Genomic DNA, 19515 nt, shown 5'->3' with positions numbered 1-19515 from the left:
GGGATCACGCCGCCTGTGTGTGCAAAAATAACCCCCGAAGACGCAAGCCGGGTGCTCGGCGGGAGCCCTGCAGCCTGTGGATGCCCGCCGGGCGGCTGGCCGTCCCCCGGGAGCCCCGCGGCGCCGGGTCACCTCCCCCGCCTCACGCCGGGTGGCGGGAGCCAGCCGACGCCGACTTGGGGAGTTCCTTTCTGCCTTGTATGGAGGGCCGCCGCTCCGGGCCCGTCCCCGCCCGGCTGCTCTGACGCCCGGCCCTCCCGCTGCCCACCCCCAGCCGCCTCCCTCCGACTTGCCCGGAGAAGCCAGACGGAGCCTCTCCCTGCCACAAGTCTCTCCGCCTGCCATTCCCCGGTTCCTGCAGCCACCCGCACGCCCCCGCCCCTCCCCGGCGCCGTCCCCCCTCCTCCGCCCCCGCCCGCGCCCCCGCCTTCTCCCCGGCAATCGGGGGAATAAATCAGGGAGGAAACCGAGAGCGGGAGAGAGAGCGCGAGCGCGCGGGCGCCGGCGGACTCGCCCAGGTCGGCTTCCAAAGTCGCCCTTGATGGCGGCGGAGGCGCGGCAGCCGCGGCGCGGAGCAGCCGACGCGCGCTAGTGGGTCCGCCCGCCGCCGCCCCGCGCTTCGTCCCCGCCGCCCCCCGCGCCGGCCCCCCGGACGCCCGCGCTCCGGCCCGGCCGCGCCCGCGTCCTCCGCGCGAGCTTCCCAGCCTGCGCGCCTCCCCCGGCCGCGGAGCGAGGCGGGACTGAGCTTCGATCGCGAAGATGGCTGCTGGCTGCCTGCTGGCCTTGACTCTGACACTTTTCCAGTCTTGGCTGATCGGCCCCTCGTCGGAGGAGCCGTTCCCTTCGGCTGTCACGTAAGTCGCCCGGCCGGGGGTGCGGGCCGCGGGGCGCGGGGGCCGGTCCCCACCAGCGGGGCTGTTCTGCCCGTGGGGGCGGGGAGGAGCCGGCTCGGCTCGGATCCGGAGAGGCCGGGCGGGAGGTGCGCGCCGCTCGCCGCCGGAGCGCGCGCCTCGGCGGGGCCGGCGGTCCCGGGAACCGTCTGCCGACGGCGCGCCGCGCCCCGGCCCCGCTCTGAAAGCATTCCTGGCTCGTGAGGAGTTGAGCTGAGCCGCGGAGAAAAAGTTTCCGGCCAGGTGCCCGCCGTCACCAAACCCGGTCCGGGAAAAAGTTGCGTTTGGATGGGTGTTCTACACATGGGCTTGTGAGGGTAGCCTGGACGTACCCCTCCCTTGGTCTGGGGGATGCTACTTGCTCTGGTGCCCAGACTCCTTTAGTTCCCAAATGACGGGGCGCACTTGACAGTTTCTCAGCCGAAGAGGGCTCGCCCGACGCCGCCGCGAGTGCTGTCCCCTCGGGGGCCCGCCGGTCCTGGGACCACAGCATCCAGCCCCGTCGCGCTGCATCTGAAGCACCTATAGGTGCCGGCAGGCAACGCCGTTCCTGTTCTTAGAACGAATAGAACCTATTCTTTGAGGGAGGGACGAACGTCTCCGGAGTCTCGTGCAATTTTCTTTTTCTTTTTAACATTTCTAAAATAACTTACAAAATTCGCGGTTGCTCTGGAAATAGAGTGTTTTAGAGGTGACTGTATAGTCACTCGGCAGGAAGGGAATGAAAAATAATTCTCTGTTCTCTTGGGCTGGAAAAAAGAAGCAAAGTCAGTAGCTCATGAAAATACATACACATTTTAAAATGCGCTGAAGAGCCTTTCGGACATTTTTGGGAAAGCATTTATTTTGGTTCTTAAAGCTACTTTAAAGCTTCTAAGAGTAGGTGATCTCAAATGGATGAGTCACTTTGATGCATTTTACATAACAAAAACAAAGCCCAAGGTAGCCTTCCCGGCATTTATGCTGTTGGGAATTACTTGCTGTCCTTTGTTGGCTGTGTGCTGAATCCCGGAGTTTTTGGTGGATGCTAACGGTGGATCTTTACCAGTCAAAACCCTGCAGTCAAAGCTGTTATTTAAATGCAGCTTAAAGTATTTATTACATTAGGTGTCAGTGCAGGAATCTGAAGGATGCACATTCTAACCCGGAGAAGGGGAGTGTCTAATATTTTTCGTCATTGATTTACAGTCATGTCCCTTTTTAGATAATCTTCCATAAAAATGATTGCAGATCCTTTTTGTTATGAAGCGAAAGGGTAAATACCATCTGTAGGTCTTAGTTTAATTGGCAGGAAGTTCCGAGCGGATATTTTGAAGTATATGGAGTAAGAATTACTCTAAAGAGGCATCAAGATTATTCACTCTTATTAAGAAATGACACTTTTAGTGATTTAATTTTTATTCTTTTTGTAGCTTGGCCTATAAAGCGAGAACTCAAGTGAGTCGCTTGTGTTTGTGTCCAATAAAGAAGTGGCTCTTTAAAAAGGAGTGAGTGTGGTCAGCTTACACATTTTGAACATGTAGTTTTTTTAACTGACAATTTATCAATATTGCTTTCATTTGGAGGGAATACATCATCACCCCATTGGGGAAAACAATGACTTTTTAAAATGCAACAAAATACAACCTTTTATTCCTGAACATACCATTGTAAAATACTAATGTACAGATCCTTAGTGTGAGAAGGACATCTGCAAAAAAAAATGCTTTCCTAAAATTAAAAGAAATTAATGTTTACAGTCAGAAATTCACTGGAGACAGAAAATAATTGGTAAAAAAAAGGAATTAGGAAACCACAATTTCTTTTCTTTGGAAGGATCTGAAATTTATTTTTTAACAATGGAAATTTAAGATATTTTAGAAGTAATGAAACATTAATTATTTTGTGTGAATTAAGAGCTTCATAAAAGACCTAGTAGGGCTAAGTCAGTTTCTTGTAAGTAATATTAACACTTATCTTTGTAAGGCTTCTGCCTTTTCAGTAATTCATTTCAAAAGTTAAAATGCCATCTTCTGAGGACAGGAGAAATGATAGTTGACATTTGTCCTTCATGTTAGATTTCTGAGTAAACTTTATGAAACTCAAATAAGTGCAGTGTTAATTTCATCAAAGTACTTTTCTCGCAAGAAAAAAATTAACATGGAGTGCTTATCATGAGAAATCTCAGATCTTTGGGAAAAAATTCAAGTTTATAAAAACTCAGTACAAAGACCAGGGTATCACTAAAGGCAAATTACTACACTTCTGTTTCTAAATTTGTCTAGAAATCATTAATAAATTCTTTTGGATTTTTGACAATTTTGCTTTTCCCAGAAGAAGTGCTATCAATAGTTTTTAGGTAGTTTAAGAGCAAGAACATGCCATTGAGACAGTATAAAATTAATTGTGCCCACATTGGGTGGGACTTGAGTTAGAATTACTAATAGAAAGTTTTAATTTTTTTTAAGTAGTGTTTACTATAATATCAAAGGCTTAAGTTTTATTATAATAAGAACAGAAATAATGTATCATTCTAAACAGCCTCTTTTTATTTTTTTTCTGATCTACCATATATTCTCATGTAGCACATTTTCCTAATTAAGTTATAGTTTAAAATCATTACTGTTATAAATCTAAGACCTAACCCTGAAATTACCCGATTTTTCCCCCCTCCTACCAAGAAAGGAATTTTGATGCAGTGTTTTTGCTGTTAGGTTTTTCTGCTGGAAATGATTGCCTCAATAAAGTGGGAATCATAAATATGCCATATGGCAGCAGCCATCTAATGTATATTGGTTTATATACAAATGGAAAATACATCCTTTTCATTTCATTTCATCAAAACACATGTTATACCGGTAGTTTAAGATATAGTTTTCAAAGAGGGAGTTCTCTCTTGTTCTAGAAATAATTTCTTGGCACATAAATGAAAATGCTTCTCTTTTAAAACTCAGAATAATATGTATTTGGCTAGCATTGTAATGCTAATTTAAATCTGTTGCTCTTTATTTTGGAATCTATTTACAAATCCGTATTTAAAGAAAAACACTGTAGTTGTAACCACTGTTAATGTGAAACTTTTATCTCAGTCATATCAAAATGCCAGTCAGCCAAGAATAATTGGCTGAGAGCCCATTGGTATATGGGGATCTTAATATAAACTGTGTAATAGGATAAATATGTTAATAAGAATTATAGGTATCTACAAGAAATAATTATTTCCCATGAGAGAAAAGTACTTTGGAGTTTAAATACTGGAGATATAAATATTTTTTCTGTTATTACACAAATTTATATTTAAAGACTATGGAAGATAAGCTTTTCTTATTTTGTGTTGTAACAGTGGAATGGCTATCTTTTTCATGTGTTAGAAGTGACATAATTATTTTCATTTGAGCTTAACAGTTTCTGTTCATGTACTACATGCATGAGGAAACGTGCCCTAAGATGAAATATGAGATAAAATGTTGAGTGTAAATTAAAACCTAAAAACATAACATGAACATAAATAATTAACATAAATAATTAAGTTTCTCAGATCTTTAATTTGTTCTCAAAAGCTTAATCATAAGATAACATTGATTATGCCACAGGTGTATGTTTAAAATATGCAACGGTAGTTAGAGTTTTCAGATGAGTAGTAGCATTCTGTTTAGTTTCCTAATGTTTCTATCTGGGTATATGTGTAGCCATTTGGGTTGGCATTTGAATGAGCATTAGGCAGACTGTAATGGATATAATCCAAAAAACATTTTGGAAAGGTATAAGAATCTAAGTTTATTATGGTTTATAAAAGGCAATAAAATGTACCTTTATTATTTTGTATGGCTTTCACTAATTTAATTTTAACTTAATAAAGGTACATAAAATTAAAAGATAACATAAAATTAGAATCTGTAACAGGTTGTTCATCTTGAAAATAGAAACTTTACCACTCTTTTTCTTAGAAGACACCTGGCTACATAGATACTTTTGTATTATTTCTCCAACATTGATAAAAATAACATAATAAAATACTCTTCATTTTTGGGTTTACACATGGTAAGGTTTTGCAAAAATATAAAAAACACTTGCAAATTATGTATTCAAATTTACTATTTAGTTTTAGAAGTATATATAAGAACTAACATTGCGTTTAGGAATTTTTAAAATAACTTCAGATATTGTACCCCTAACAAACTATTATTGAATTAATATGTATTCTGGAGTACAATTATATAAAACACATACACAGAAATTTCTATTATTTTCCCTATTTTTTAATACAGATGCAGATTTCCAAGAAAGCAATCTGTTCTTCTCAATTCACATCTTGCCTCCTAGTGTCTGTCTTCAAACTATTTATAACCTTAAAGTGGAGACTTAAATGGTTAAAATAATATATATCATAGAGAAACCATCTGATTTATTTCCTTCAGTATCTTACTGCATAGACAGTAAATTCTAACTTAAATCATACTTAGAAGTTTGAAAAGAATCAGAATTTGTGTCAGTATTTCTAAAAAGTAACATTTGGTTGTTACTTACGCATGTAAGCTGCTTACCGTGGGGAAGGAACTCTGTTCTCTTTCCTCCAGTTCGCATTTACTTAAGGCTTGTAGTATGCATCAGATGCTGTGTCACACGGTGTGAGCCACTTTTTCTTTCCATGGACTATTTATGTGCATAGTGCCACACATGTTCCCAAGCCTTGCATATGGTTGCTTTCCAGTAAACTTGGAACTATGGAGTTTGGTATGGAGATGGTTCACCGTGTAGCTTACAGACGTGATTTATTTTGTGTGTGTGTGGACACAAAATCATGAAACTAGTTGTGTCATTATTTACAGATTAGAAAGAAAAAGACAATCGACTTCAATGTCAACTGAAATTAAAATGGTGTAGAACTTTGAAAAATACTGTAGTTACCTTTTCCTGAGGGTCCAAAATATCAACATTGCATGATTAGATAATCTGTCTACTTCGTGTTATAGTATTTTGTTTATTAGGGAATATTTTTGCGTATACATATACAAATATGTGTGTGCACGCATGTATGTATTTTTCTAACTTTTGTCAAGTGGTTGGCTAGGGTAGAAAAGCCTCAGTAGGGCAAATTTATGAACAAATATGTATGCTTGAAGATTTCTGATAATCCACAAGTGTTTTTAGGGATTAAATGTCTTTCAAAATATTTTTATAACACTAGCATTTCAGAATAATTTATCAAGAGTCAAATGAGATACTGGATACAAAAACAGCTTGTGATGGTCAGGTCCTATAGAAACAACTTACTAACATAGTTGATGAGTAGCAAATGAAGTATGATTTGAAAGAAGATTTTGTCATCTTTTTAAAAACATAAGTGTGGGGAAAAAAGGTATTGCACTTGAAATGCCCGGCACCTATTAAAAGGCCATTGCATACTAAGCAATTTTTATTTCTGCCATGTAGATATGGAATGCTTAGAAAAGTGTAAGAACTAAACGTACTTGGTGTGTCATGCTTTAGGAATAAAGGATAAATGTGAACAGTTTTGAAAATTTCATTTGTAAAATATAAACTTCCAGGTTTATGTAATTTGTAGTCATTCAATATTATTGCCCCTTTAAAATTGCCATTTATATGGATTTTAGCAAGATAATAAACAAGGAAAAGATTGACACTACGGCCCCAACAAACTGGCACACTTTTACAGTTAATTTCAATAATGCAGAATCAGGTTGTTACATGTGAAGCAATATTTAAAGTTCTTTTTGAATATGAATGCAGGATATTTCTGGCTAAATGTTATTTTAACATTTTCTTCTGCTGATTTTTTTTTAAACCATATGCCTCTGCTGGATTAAAAAAAGAGAATACATTTTAAATTCTATATCATAAATGGAGGAACAACCTAAACTAGAAATGATGGCAATGGATAATAATGGTGTTGTCCATTTCAGTGCTTCTGATTTGGGGATAATCTTACTGTCAATTTGAAATTCTTTTTTTGTGAGTAATTAAAAATTTATTATAATTATGTCTTGGCAAACTAAAAAGAAAAGAAAAAAACCTCTGTATTCTTTTTATTCAGATAATTAGTTACTACTTCTCTGTCTCTCTTTCATACACCTGCACATTTACTGTTAATCATAATTTATTATTATTTGCATATGGCACCAAATCAGATGGAGAGTTTTGGGTTTGTTTTTTCCACATTACCCACGACTAGACCTCAGGGCCTTCTTTGAATCTTCTTTCACTGTTTCAAAGGACTTTCTCTTACTCTTGAATATTCCTCTCTCTATAGGGAAATTGTTGAAGGATTTGGATGTGCTCATAAATCTGTTATACATGATCAACACTTCCACCCAAATTGTCACACAGTCTATACAATTGCTTCCTCTGACATTTGCCCACATACTGTGGGGGATAATTAGGGGAAAGAGGAGAAAGAGCTAATAAAATTGTTCTCTGTCTAAGATGCCTACTGTCAGGCTATATAAAGGGATGGTTCGACATTAATGATGTCTTATTTGGAGGGTTAAGGAAAGAATGGCTCAGTAAAATAAATGGGCTTAGGCACACCGAGAAAATCTTTTTAGAAAAGCCATCAAAAGGTGTTGTGGCGAAAATGCCACGAGAAATGATGCATGTGTACGTGGAGCAGACAAAGGAGTTTTCCAGTTTTCACGGCCCGAATTGACATTAAGGATGCCAAAGAGGGCAACTGGTTATTGTTTAATTTTCATTTTTTTGCCCATTTCCCAAGTGAGTGTGGTTATCCTGGAAATTATGTTGATGGAACAGAATACTCATTTATAGAGGTCTAAATGTTTATACTATGGACATGCACCTTAGAAACAAAAGACAGTGCAGTTGTCTAGATCTCAAAAAATAGAAGCAACTCAACATTATCTTTTTAAGAAAACCACAGAGGAAATGGTTAATCAGCTTATGGGCTGCTCATCAAAGCAGAAGTCCTAGGAGTCAATTTCTTCAATTCGATGATGATAAGTGAAATAACTTGCAGGCAGGTAGGCTTCTAGGAAGTACATTTAAGACTTTGGACTTCTAAGGACATAGTGCATGTTATAGTTTAAAAATAGTTTTAATTTACACTCTTTTCAAGCATCTCTTGCTTCAGATATTTTTAGCATCACATGTAATTTAACAGTTAATGCAGTTATTGTTATTCAGTGCAAATTATGTAGTGCACTGAACTACATGCTGTGTATCCAAACTGAGGAAGAGAGTCCCCAGGGAAGACATTTACATCTCTATGCCCACTCTAAAGCAGTGGGATCTGTCAGAGCATGAGCAAGGAAAAAGCACCTAGCGTGTTGAAGAAAGACTGCTTTGTATTAGGCACAGCGCTTCTGGGTGGGAAGAGGTGTTGTTGGGACTGGGCCATTGGTTTGAGTGGAGGTTACAAAATGTTTGCATCAGGGCTCCATTTCTACCTCATCCGAGGTGGAAGATGGGCAGTGTTCACAGCAACATGGAAGTTTACGGGAGCCAAGCTCTACATTCTCAAACAATGTTGGCCTTCCTTCTGAGATTTTTTTCACATTAGAAATAAAAGTAATAGGTTTCGAATCGCAGTTTGTAGATGATGGATTCAAGAGGACCGATAACGGAAGCAGAGACACCTGGAGCAGTTAGTAAACTATTGCAGCATTCCCAGAGTGAGAGCCGCTCAGGGTCCACGAGAGAAGAGTGGCAAGGGGAGGCAGAGCAGACAGGAAACCTGATAGAGAAGTAAAATTTCAAGTACTGTAGGTTATGGGATTTGAGGAATCAGGAAGAGAGGTTGCAGATCATTCCAAGATTCTATCAGGTATATCCTGCTACAGTGAACTTTGTGGACTAGAGAACACTGGAGGAATGGAGGGGGTGAAGGTAATCATTTTACTGTTGGACATCTTGCATTTTCAGTGTCTCTTAGACTATTAGGTCCTTAGAAATATCTGTCTGCAGGTGCTTTGGTTAAATAAGAACAGTTCTGGTAGGTATTGCAGACAGAAGCATGGGTTCAGTGCCTTGAGGAGTTGGTAGCGGGTGAGAATATGACAGTAAGTACAGATTATTCTTTCAAGCAATGTGGCATGGTGAGGAAAGAGACAGTCAGTTTAGAAGAGGACGCTTAAGGGATTTGACATTCTTTTCTTTACAGAATTAAGAGTTTTATTAGGCCGTTTGGAATTGTACATAGCAGAAACCCATGGGACTATCTTAGATCAAAAGAGGAAATATTTTTCAGTGGTAGTGGCTAGATCATCAATCATGGGAGTTAATGTCAAGGATATAATACCAACAGCTGGGGAAAGGGGTGGGACTTCCATCAGGATCACCTCCCATTGCAGTCTCTGGTTTTCTTTAAGTCCTCAGGAAGAGAAGAAGAGAGAGTTTTTAGAAAAAAGCTCCTGGATGGTGGGGAAGGTTGTAGAGACCACCAAATAAGTGCTACCAGACCGGAGGTTTGGGCTTCTCCGAGGGAGAAGGCCAAATGGCACCGATGAAAGAGTTGAGAGAGGCTGTGATTGATGGGTGAGTGTTCTGACAGAGGCAGGTGAGGAAGGGATCAAGAGGGAAAACAATGTCTTACAAAGTAACTTCTAAAATATGAAACAGCCTTGAGAATTAAAGCAGATGGTTGGAATATTGGATAGACACACTTTTATTTGCTGGAGATGTTTTTGGAGAGATGTTCCAAATTACAGATTCCATTCTCATGAAGGAATGGCACGATTCAGATATGTAATACATATACCTTAGTAATGTTCAGATTTTGAGATGCACCAAAGTAGCGTTCTTCTTTACTTGATAGCGACAAAACTCCAGTTGACCGCTATATTCCCTTGGGACATAGTGACATTTTGTTCCCTTGTGTCTTTTTTATTTTTTTATTTTTTTGGAGAGATTATATTGAAGGTCTTTGTGGTTTTGCAGGTTTTAATATGTGCATATGCTTATGGTAGAAAGATGACAAAGAAATATCCGTGAAAAGGAAAAAAAAGAGAAAGTCGTTCTTTGTTTTGCCAGTTTAGCATTATATATTTGTTATGTGGCATATTAGGGCAGTAACTGCCAGTGTCCAGTCGTAAGCATGGGGCAGAAATTTGAATTGGGACAGATCCTGGTTGAGAAAACAAAATAACAAATTTGATAGGGTAAGAAAGTACTGACAGATAGGATATTCCTGTGAAGCCTGTCCCTGGTCACCCCTCACTAAGGCATCTCAGGTCTCCTGAAGGTCTGGAAATCACTGGCCGCTGCCATCACAGCGGTTCCCTGAGTTTCCAATATGACTGAATGAATGGCGAGGATCGCAGATGCCAGTGGATCTAAGAATCATTCTTGATCTCATTGGTCCCAGCTCAGTGTGGAAAAGCCACTCTTGTGGTTTGTAACAAGAGATGAGAAGAGTCAGATGGGAAGAATGGGCTATTTATTTCCCTTTTGTGATTCTGCCCTTTTTTCTCTCCCGTAGGTATTCACAGTGTACTTGAGCTAATTCTGAGGTCTCTTCCTGTAGAATATCTGGACACTGATTACTAACAACTATCTTCCAGTCCTTATAATATTGCTTCCTAATAATTTTGAGCTCCTTCCAGACGCCAATCACTGTAAAGTAACACTGCATGTTTTTTAAGCTATCCACCTTTGAAGTCATTCCCCTAAGATAAGTATTAATATCTTCCCTGTTTTATAGATGAGGGAAGTGAACCTTAGAGTGTGAAGAACGTTTCTGAGTTTTTGTAGGAGCTAAAATTAATCCCACCTGGCTTGGTTCAGAGTCCTACACTTACCTGCTATAGTTTGCTGCCATTTTATGGCAGGAGCTTTGGTATGAGAGCATCCAGCCTAGTCCACTTTTCGATTGGCTGCGTATTCCAGCAGTGGACTCGAGTGGAGAGAGGAGTCATTGTAAAGCAGAGCAAAGCTAACTCTCAGTTTCAGTTTCTCGATCTGCAGAACAAGGATAATATTAACTTAATCCTGAATCACAGTGTTATATTATGAGGATCAAAGGAGAGGATGCTTGGGGAACTTTGAAGGACTGTTTAATGGGCAGGCTTTATTATTTGTACCACATGTGATTTTTCTGCCTTCAAGAGATCATGAATTGATGACTGAGGTTTAGCGAGCTAGATTATTGTGCTAATATATCACTCGGGCCATTAGAAAAGCCTGAAATGAACGGGAAAAGGAATTGCTTGGCAGGACTTAGAAATGACTCTTCCTAAAACTTGTGTAGCCTTTAATCATGAAGAGGAAATGAAAGGAGTAGAGTGAGTGAAGTGTTGTGTCTCTGAGTCAAGGACAGAACCTGTGTCGTAAAAGGGACCACGAAGACAGCAGAACCACAGAGGATTTGATGTGTTTTATCTTGACATTTCAGCCAGCACCTGTTGTATGAGAAGAGTGCCACAGAAGCTTGGATCTATTTTTAAAAGCCATCCCTTTGCTGATAACCTCTCATTTTCAAACAAAGATGTGAGTTTTCAGCTTCAAGACAGAATATTGGAAAGTCAATAAAGCTGGGTGTCCCTGATGTTTATAGAAATGATTCCAGACAACCCTACAAATTGGGTGAGCACAGAAGAGTAAAATCTAGACCAGTTGCATTTTTAGCAACCAACACAGAAGTCAGTAAAAATCTGCCAAGAGCATACTGGAAAAGGCCAGTCTTCATTTGACTCATCCAACTGATGATTAGTTAGACTCATTTAACCCCACCCCTTCCCTTTACAGTATACAGGGAGGTCAGCCTGTCACAAACTCTCATCTTGTGTGGGGAGAAATTAAACACCTAAATAAAATTACTGCTGCGCATGTTTAATCGATTCCTGGAGGAAAGGGATGTTTTAGATGAAACATTATGCGTTAATAACATGACTCAGGAATATAACTTGGTGATACCGTTGAAACCGGGTGATTTCAAGTGCCGGGAACCTGCCTCTTCATGGCAGTCGTCTTGACATTTGCCACAGGAAGGAATGTGTAAAAATTTTATAATGTTTGTCACTTTAAAAATACCAAACCCTCCTTGCCTTGACATTATATTAGAATTGACTTAAATTTGCATCTGTGAAAATGTTAGGGGAGACCAACAAATGGGCCATGCAAGGCCTCAGGAGGGTGGGCACAATGGAGGGAGTGTGCACTGGTCTAAATTAAACATGTAGAAGGCTTGGTTGTTTCTCAGAACAACTGATTTTTCTGTCGATATAAGTGTGGAAATCAGAATTTTCCATGAGGTAAAATTTTATGGTGCATGTGTAGCCCAGTGCCCAGGGGATTGATATGTGGTGTTAGGTCTGCTGGTGAATAATTGTTTAAAATTTATATTAGTACTCTATGGTAACACATAAGCATAGGGTAATGGTAACTCATCACAGAGCAAACCGTGTATGGTAATTAGATGAGGTCATTCATCTCCTTAAATTATCAGATGTGACACAATCTGTCTGTGTGGTGTCTAAAAGCCAGCTGAGTCCCTGGGTGTAAATGACCATGACAGAGGGGTGGTTTGAGGGTTGCAAGCCTTGGATTTGGTCCTTCCCCGTCTGGGTTTTTCTACAAGTGAAGTAGATTAGCCCCTGGGATTCTCTTTCTATAATATGCACAGGGATTTAAAACCTGAGATCAACAGGCCACTGAAAATCTGTTTTTTAATGGCTGTTTTTCTGTTTTCCTCTGCATCCTCACCCTAATTGCAGAATATCATATAGACATGGCATATATAAATATGCATATAAATATTAAATATGATTATATTTATTACATATGTAACAATATAAAAATATATTGAAATAATATGTAATACATATGTTATGCATTCTATGTAAACATAAATTTAAGTATGTAACAGTATATGTAAGCATTGTATATAATATAATGATTTATATGAAGTGAAAGTGAAACAGTAGAATACACATATGGATTCAGATGTGTTACATGCATGTAGAATATGTATTTGGAAGACATTATAAAACCTGAAAATGCTTTGTAGTGTCCAGAAGTGCTATCATACCTATGAAGGATTGGAAATTTCATTAGGAATAATTGGAACATCGGAATGGATGGGTGGGGTGTATACTTGGTGACTATAATTTTTATGTTTTGTTGCCTTTGAGTCCTGTGATCACACTTTTCCTCATCTTCCAACCACCTCTCTCCCCCCATCCCAAATGTCCCCCTCCCGGCTCCCAGTGATTCCATATTGCACCACTGGCCTCCAGAAGTTGCTAGGAAGCATGTTGGTAGACATTGAAGCAAAGCCCGAACTAGACTAGTATGTCTTCTGGAAGTTACGGGAACCCAAGGAAGGCGTTCTGGTATGGGCAAAAGAATCAGTGTTTTGAGTCGGGTAATGTGAAGATTAAACCCTGCCTCTGATACAGCCATGTAATCGTGGGAAGGTCACCTCCCTGAGTTGCAGTTTTAGGCTCTATAGAAGAGCAGTCATATTCCATACCTTGGAGGGGAGATTATGAGGCTTAAATGAGAGGCCATCAAGTCCTGGCGTGTGTATATCCCACTGAATTTATTGAGCAAAAGGTGGAAACTGTTAATTCCTTTCATCCTCTTACTATAAAACCAATAGAAGTGAAGGTCTTTCTCCCAGTTTTAATCACTCCTAGGGCTGTCTTTGGATTGTATGAGGAATTACTTAATTTTTCTGAATAATCCTTTATTGTGCTCATGTTAACCAGATTAGAACATTTCGAGGAAGTCTTCTCTGGAATGGGCAATGGACAGGGAGGACTAAGTAAAAAATATAACACACGAGACTTTGTTCAGTGTCCTGAGGTTGCGTTTAAGGTTCCTTACGATGTGTGTCATGGTTATTGTCTGAAGTTGGGTGTACCTCACTGGAAGAGATGGCCAGCTGTATCAGCTGCCAGTTGGGACCCTCTCAGTTTACTAAATTAGAACAGATTCCTACTAAGACGTACAGGTCTCCAGTATTTTACATGGATTTGGTTGTTGAATTCATGCTACGTATCACTAAAGCTTCTTTCTTGTATGTGACTACCAAGTCCTTAGAGTTGTCAAAAGTGTTCATCTATGGTGTGGTTGCTGCCTTTCTAACCAGGCTTCATCCTCTGAACCACAGAACACAGATAATGATTTCGGAGACTATTTGTCAGGTCTCTCAAAAATGGTACCATTCTCGGGGCGCCTGGGTGGCTTAGTCGGTTAAGCGTCCCACTTTCGCTTAGGTCATGATCTCGCGGTTCGTGGGTTCGAGCCCCGCGTCGGGCTCTGTGCTGACTGCCAGCTCAGAGCCTGGAGCCTGTTTCAGAGTCTGTGACTCCCTCTCTCTCTGACCCTCCCCTGCTCACGCTCTCTCTCTCTCTCTCTCCTAGAAATAAATAAAACATTAAAAAAAAATGGTACCACTCTAGAAGCATAGAGAAGTTAATATTTAAAGAATGGGTGCTTTTGGACATTAGGCTTAATTCTCTCACGGAGCTTCCTTGGTTGGTTAAAAGTGTGGGCTCAAAGCTCAGCTCTCCAATTATTGACGGGGTAACTTGAACAATTGGGAAAACCTCATAAGGTTGTGAGGGTTAAGAATGTTAATTCAGGGCCTCCTGGGTGGCTCAGGTCGTGATCTCACTGTTTCCTGAGTTCAAGCCCCGCAACCGGCTCTGTGCTGACAGAGTGGAGCCTGCTTGGGATTCTCTTTCTCCCTTCTCTCTGCCCCTCCCCCCACTTGCACTGTCTCAGTCTCTCTCAAAATGAATAAACAAACTTAAAAGAATGTTAATTCATGTAAAGCGATGGCACATAGAAAATACCAAATAAATATAATATGATTAGAAGCAGGAAACTTTTGTGAATCAGGTGACTTGAGTTCCTATTTGTTTCTACCACGAATGTTACGGGCCCCGAGAAAGAATATCTGGCTTTAGCATCTTCACACTCACATCTAATTGCTCAGCTCTCAACTGTTACCTAACAGCTTGGTATTAGTGTGTCTGTTGATCATAAACCAGATCCTCTAGGTACTTGAGTAGTCCGGTGCCTCTTGGTCCTTTTGTAAAAGGCCTCACTTCCCACCCCTCCTATTTCAGTTTTCTTTCTCCTAATCTTTCTGAAATCAAAAATGGTGAAGTATGATGTTTTCCAACCTTTTTAAATACCCTGTCCTACCCTTAAATTGCACCAAAACATAGTATAGTACCCGGTTTCTTTCTGTGTCTGATCGAAGGGCATATGAAGAAATATGTAATGAAGTCAGTGACGTAGCAGGCTTATGTACAGAAAAATATTAAAGGCCTGTTGTCACTTGATGATTTTGTTTTGGGAAAGAAATCCTAGATGTTCTCTGTTGATAATATATTTCTTGTGATTGTTGCAAACTGTCTGAAGCCGGCAACTCTAAAACCATGTTGGCAATAATTGTGATACTGTGTATAGCATAGAATGGTGTGCCACCTTTTTAAAAAAATATTTATTTATTTTGAAAGAGTGAGAGAGAGAGTACATGTGATCAGAGGAGGGGCAGAGGGAGAGAGAGAGAGATAATCTCACACAAGCTCTGTGCTGTCAGTGCAGAGCCTGACATGGGGCTCAAGCTCATGAACTGTGAGGTCTTCACCTGAGCTGGAGTGAGATCTTCACCTGAGCTTGATCGACACTTAACCAAATGAGCCATTCAGGTGTCCCATGTCCCCTCCTACTCCTTTTTTAAGACTAGCAATAAATACATTATATTTTACCTTGAGGGATAAATTAATATTATGCAGTGTTTTTAAAAAACAGTATAAATCAGTTATATTATACTGCTTAAAATATCAATTCTAATTTTTCTTCTTTTTAAAAGTTTTTTCATTTTGAGACACACACACACACACACACACACACAAAGACAGAGAGAGAATGGGGGAGGAGCAGAGAGAGAGGGAGACAGAGAATCCCAAGCAGGCCCTGTGCTGTTAGCACAGAGCCCTATGTGGGTCTTGAACTCGTGAACTGAGAGATCATGACCTGAGCCGAAACCAAAGATCAGACGCTTAACCAACTGAGCCATCCAGGCTCCCCTCCATTCTGCTTTTTCAAGAAGAATTTATATTAGAGCTCATCATGCATCTTAAAGTTTAGAGATGTGTGTGGAGAGTCACATACAGTGTGGCTTTCCCTTGTGCCCAGGTGACTTGCTTTCCTCCTAGTGTAATTGTCTGATTAAATGAGAGAAGTCAGGATACTTGTTAAATTCTCGGTATTTATGCAAAGAAGATTTGAATCACATGAGTTAAAAGAGATTGAATACTGTCCACTGATTTAAAGTACAGTGAATGAAAGCAATCTTCACGAAGGCATTTTACATGAAGATGGGTAGATTACATGGACCCCTTGCTGAGAATTTACTAGTCTGGATTCATTTACTGATTTTAGTTTGGTATTTTTAATACTGCATAGTATATGACCACAAACTCGGTGGTTTAAAACTGTATTTTTTCCTGCAGTTTCCATGGTGAGGAGACTAGCTGTGGCTCAGGGCAGCACAAGGCTGCAGTAGCTGTTGACTGGCCTGCTTTCCCTTCTCGGGTTACTTTCTCTTCCTCTTTTAAGCTTATGTGGTTGTCCACACTTCTTTGTGGTTCTAGGAATACCCAAGGCCAGCGGGAAAATCTATTCAGAAAGGAGCCCAGTCTCTCTGAGGGACTCTCACCGGATTGAATAGAACATCCATGCTCATCTCTCCTTTGATTAAGTCAGAATCAAGCGCTCTGGGTTCTTACTTGCGTCTGCAGAACCCCTTTGCCCCATGACGGAACAACCTCAGTTGGGAGTGAAGGGAGTGACATCCCTTCACCATAATACGCCCAGCCCCCACTGCAGGAGAGCGGATGATCTGTGGGAAGCAGTTGAGAACCCTTTCTTCCACAGGTTTCCCCATCAGCCATGGTAAAAACACCAAGAACTAGAAAATAGGATACTCATTCCTCTCCAACTGTAGATGTTCACAGTCACTGGACATGCTCTGAGTCCGATGACCCAGCAGCCCTTTGCTTCCAGGCACACTGTATTTGCCACCTGGGTTCTGATCCGTCCTGTACAGAAAGTGAATTGTAATAGCTCACTAACACCTCATTGCTGGTGTTAGCTGAACTTGTCACCCTCTACAAAGAAAAGATTCCTCTCTGCTGTGGTTTAAGCTGAGTTACACAATTATTGTCAGCGAATGTGTGGAACAATTAGAAGACTATTCTTTTGAAATATAAAAGCTTAAGTTACTTCTAAGGTAAGGTTTATACTTCATGAAATCTTCAATTTCCTAAAATTACTTGAATTTCCCAGCCCGTATAAACTGGGTGATTTTCTAAAATCCTAATCAGCATTTTTTTTTTTAAAGTTTTTATTTTTATTTATTTTAGAGAGAGAGAGAGAGAAAGAGAGAGAGAGCAAGCAGTTGAGGGACAGAGAGAGAGGGAGACACAGTCCCATGTAGGCTCCATGCCATCAGCACAGAGTCCTACGTATGTGGGGTTCGAACTCACGAACTGTGAGATCGTGACCTGAAGCAAGATCAAGAGTTGGACGCTTAACTGCCTTAGGAACCGAGGCGCCGCAGCATTTCCTTTCTAAATATACCTTTATGTGGAATAGTAACATTTCTCACTAATGCCCCAGTTACCAAGTATTAATGCAGAAACATGTACATATGTAAGGGAAAGCATCCGTATAAAATTTTCTCCTCTTCCCTGAACTAATTGAGGGGAATAGCTCTGACTTCTGTTTTTAAAGAGAAGATGATCCTAAAATGCTTCTTCACAATAGCTAAGTAGTGGGTCCTCGGTAAGTTTCACTAAAGGGACCCCTGTGTCCTGCAAACAGGTGCTCTCCTGCTCTGCCCTCCCTACGCCTGGTCCTCTCTGTGTGGAAGTACTGCTGATGGCCTGATTGGTTCAGGCTTTCTCTTGTGATACCTCTAGCACTCATTCACTTGCTGACACCGGGGGATTCTGGCCAGAGTACTTGTCTAATGCAGTGGGTTTTTTTGCATTAACTGTGCAAAAGGAATAGAGTTTATGTATATTGTTTTTTCGTGTAAATTTTGTGTCCATTGCAAATATTTATTTTGTAGAATACAATGAAAATCAGTGAATGGAAAAAGATACGAATTTTCCTTTTAAATAATTAGATCCAGTAGTCATAACATTACTTTTTAAAACTGTTGCAAAAGTGTCTAAACACTCCCATTTCTATACTTTCTTTTCCTCGAGCTGGATCTGCAAACACAATCTGAGGAACACTGGTTTAATTGGTTTAGCTATTTAAGGTAACTAAATGGCTGTTTTTAGTTTAAAAATGGCATTAGAATGTAGATTTTCACATTAAATTATTAAAAACAATTTTTTAAATACTTATTTTGAGAGAGAGACAGAGTGTGAGCAGGAGAGGGCAGAGAGAGGGAGACACAGAATCTGAAGCAGGCTCCAGGCTCTGAGCTGTCAGCACAGAGCCTGACGTGGGGCTCGAACCGTGAACCACAAGATCATGACCTGAGCTGAAGTCAGACGCTTAACTGACTGAGCCACCCAGGCGCCCCTCTATGCAGTCTCTTCTGAGTTATATCTAGCACTATACACTTAATTCTCAACAGTTGTCTTAAGCCCTTTTATAGTTTTTCCTGACTATTGAGATAAACTTGTTTCCTAAAAAACAGAATTATATATTTTAAGAATCTCTTGAAGGGTCCTTGTTCAGTCCTTTTGTGGGTTACTTAAAACTAATCGAATTAAATAGCTCTTTTTATAAAGATGCTGCATTTCCCAGCTAATAGGTAGGATATGAGGCCAAAACAGTGCCAGATAAACTCGTGCTATAAGTCCCAGAGTAGCAATTCCTTCTAAGTGATTTTCAGGATAAGCTCACAAAAATACCTTATTGATAAATTCCCTTAAAACAAAACCTCATAGATCTTACCCAAGAATTGTGGCTGTTTCTATGTAGTTTGAAAATCCCCTTCAAGAAAGAGAATGCCTAATTTAGCATTAAAAGACCATGATTCTAAGAAATCTGCAGAACTCTTACCAATGGAAACTGTTCAACACCTTGGTCACCATTATAGTTAATTATTACAATTAACTATTCTTATATCTTATGTGCACATCATTTAAAACGTCTGGACAAGATGACCCTCCTACATGAATGTTTTCATTTAATTTAATGCATTTGCAATCTGGCCAGAAATGTGGGTGAGAATTTAGAACCAGATGTCATTGTCTTATAAGTTTCACGTCTAAAAATAAAGTATTTTCTTTGTGAGCAGCTTTGGTTAGGGGTTGGTGAGGCGTTTTTGTTAGAACTTACATGGTGCAACAGGAAGGGAAAATATGTTTAAAGATTATATATGGATAAGGCACCAAAACCCTTTGCAGCATCATGTAATTTTTATGAAGCCAAGGTATTATTTCCAAATTATGAGGTTATTCTACTCACCTTAGATGGTCCTGATATGAATCCTTGGATTATTCTTTTTCTTTCTTGACCCTCTTCATTTTAAACTAGATTGTGAATTAAGGCACATTTACGCATACCTGATCCACTTAATTCTGAGCCGGCCCTACCTCCCCATGAATGCTATGGTAGTGACGTGGGCGTTATATTTAGTAGCATAGGAGGCAGTCTCTGTGTTCCATGTGGCTTTGTGTCCACCTGC

The 19515-nt window shown here is 40.3% G+C and overlaps 1 protein-coding gene across 7 annotated transcripts in view; it reads left to right on the top strand.

The window, feature by feature from the left end:
• Positions 1-759: 759 nt before the first annotated feature.
• The window catches only part of CACNA2D1 (calcium voltage-gated channel auxiliary subunit alpha2delta 1), a 482620-nt gene continuing 463864 nt past the window's right edge, over positions 760-19515 (top strand). For all 7 annotated transcript variants that reach the window (XM_039218422.1, XM_039218421.1, XM_039218419.1 and 4 more), the window contains exon 1: positions 760-854. In XM_039218422.1, coding sequence (XP_039074353.1) covers positions 760-854 — 95 coding nt within the window. The remainder of the gene's footprint in view (positions 855-19515) is intronic.

This window comes from Hyaena hyaena, unplaced genomic scaffold (genome assembly GCF_003009895.1).
Source record: "Hyaena hyaena isolate Hyena2069 unplaced genomic scaffold, ASM300989v1 scaffold_761, whole genome shotgun sequence".
NCBI lineage: Eukaryota > Metazoa > Chordata > Mammalia > Carnivora > Hyaenidae > Hyaena > Hyaena hyaena.
Note: the sequence above shows the minus strand (reverse complement) of the source record. Positions and strands in the feature narration are given on the sequence as shown.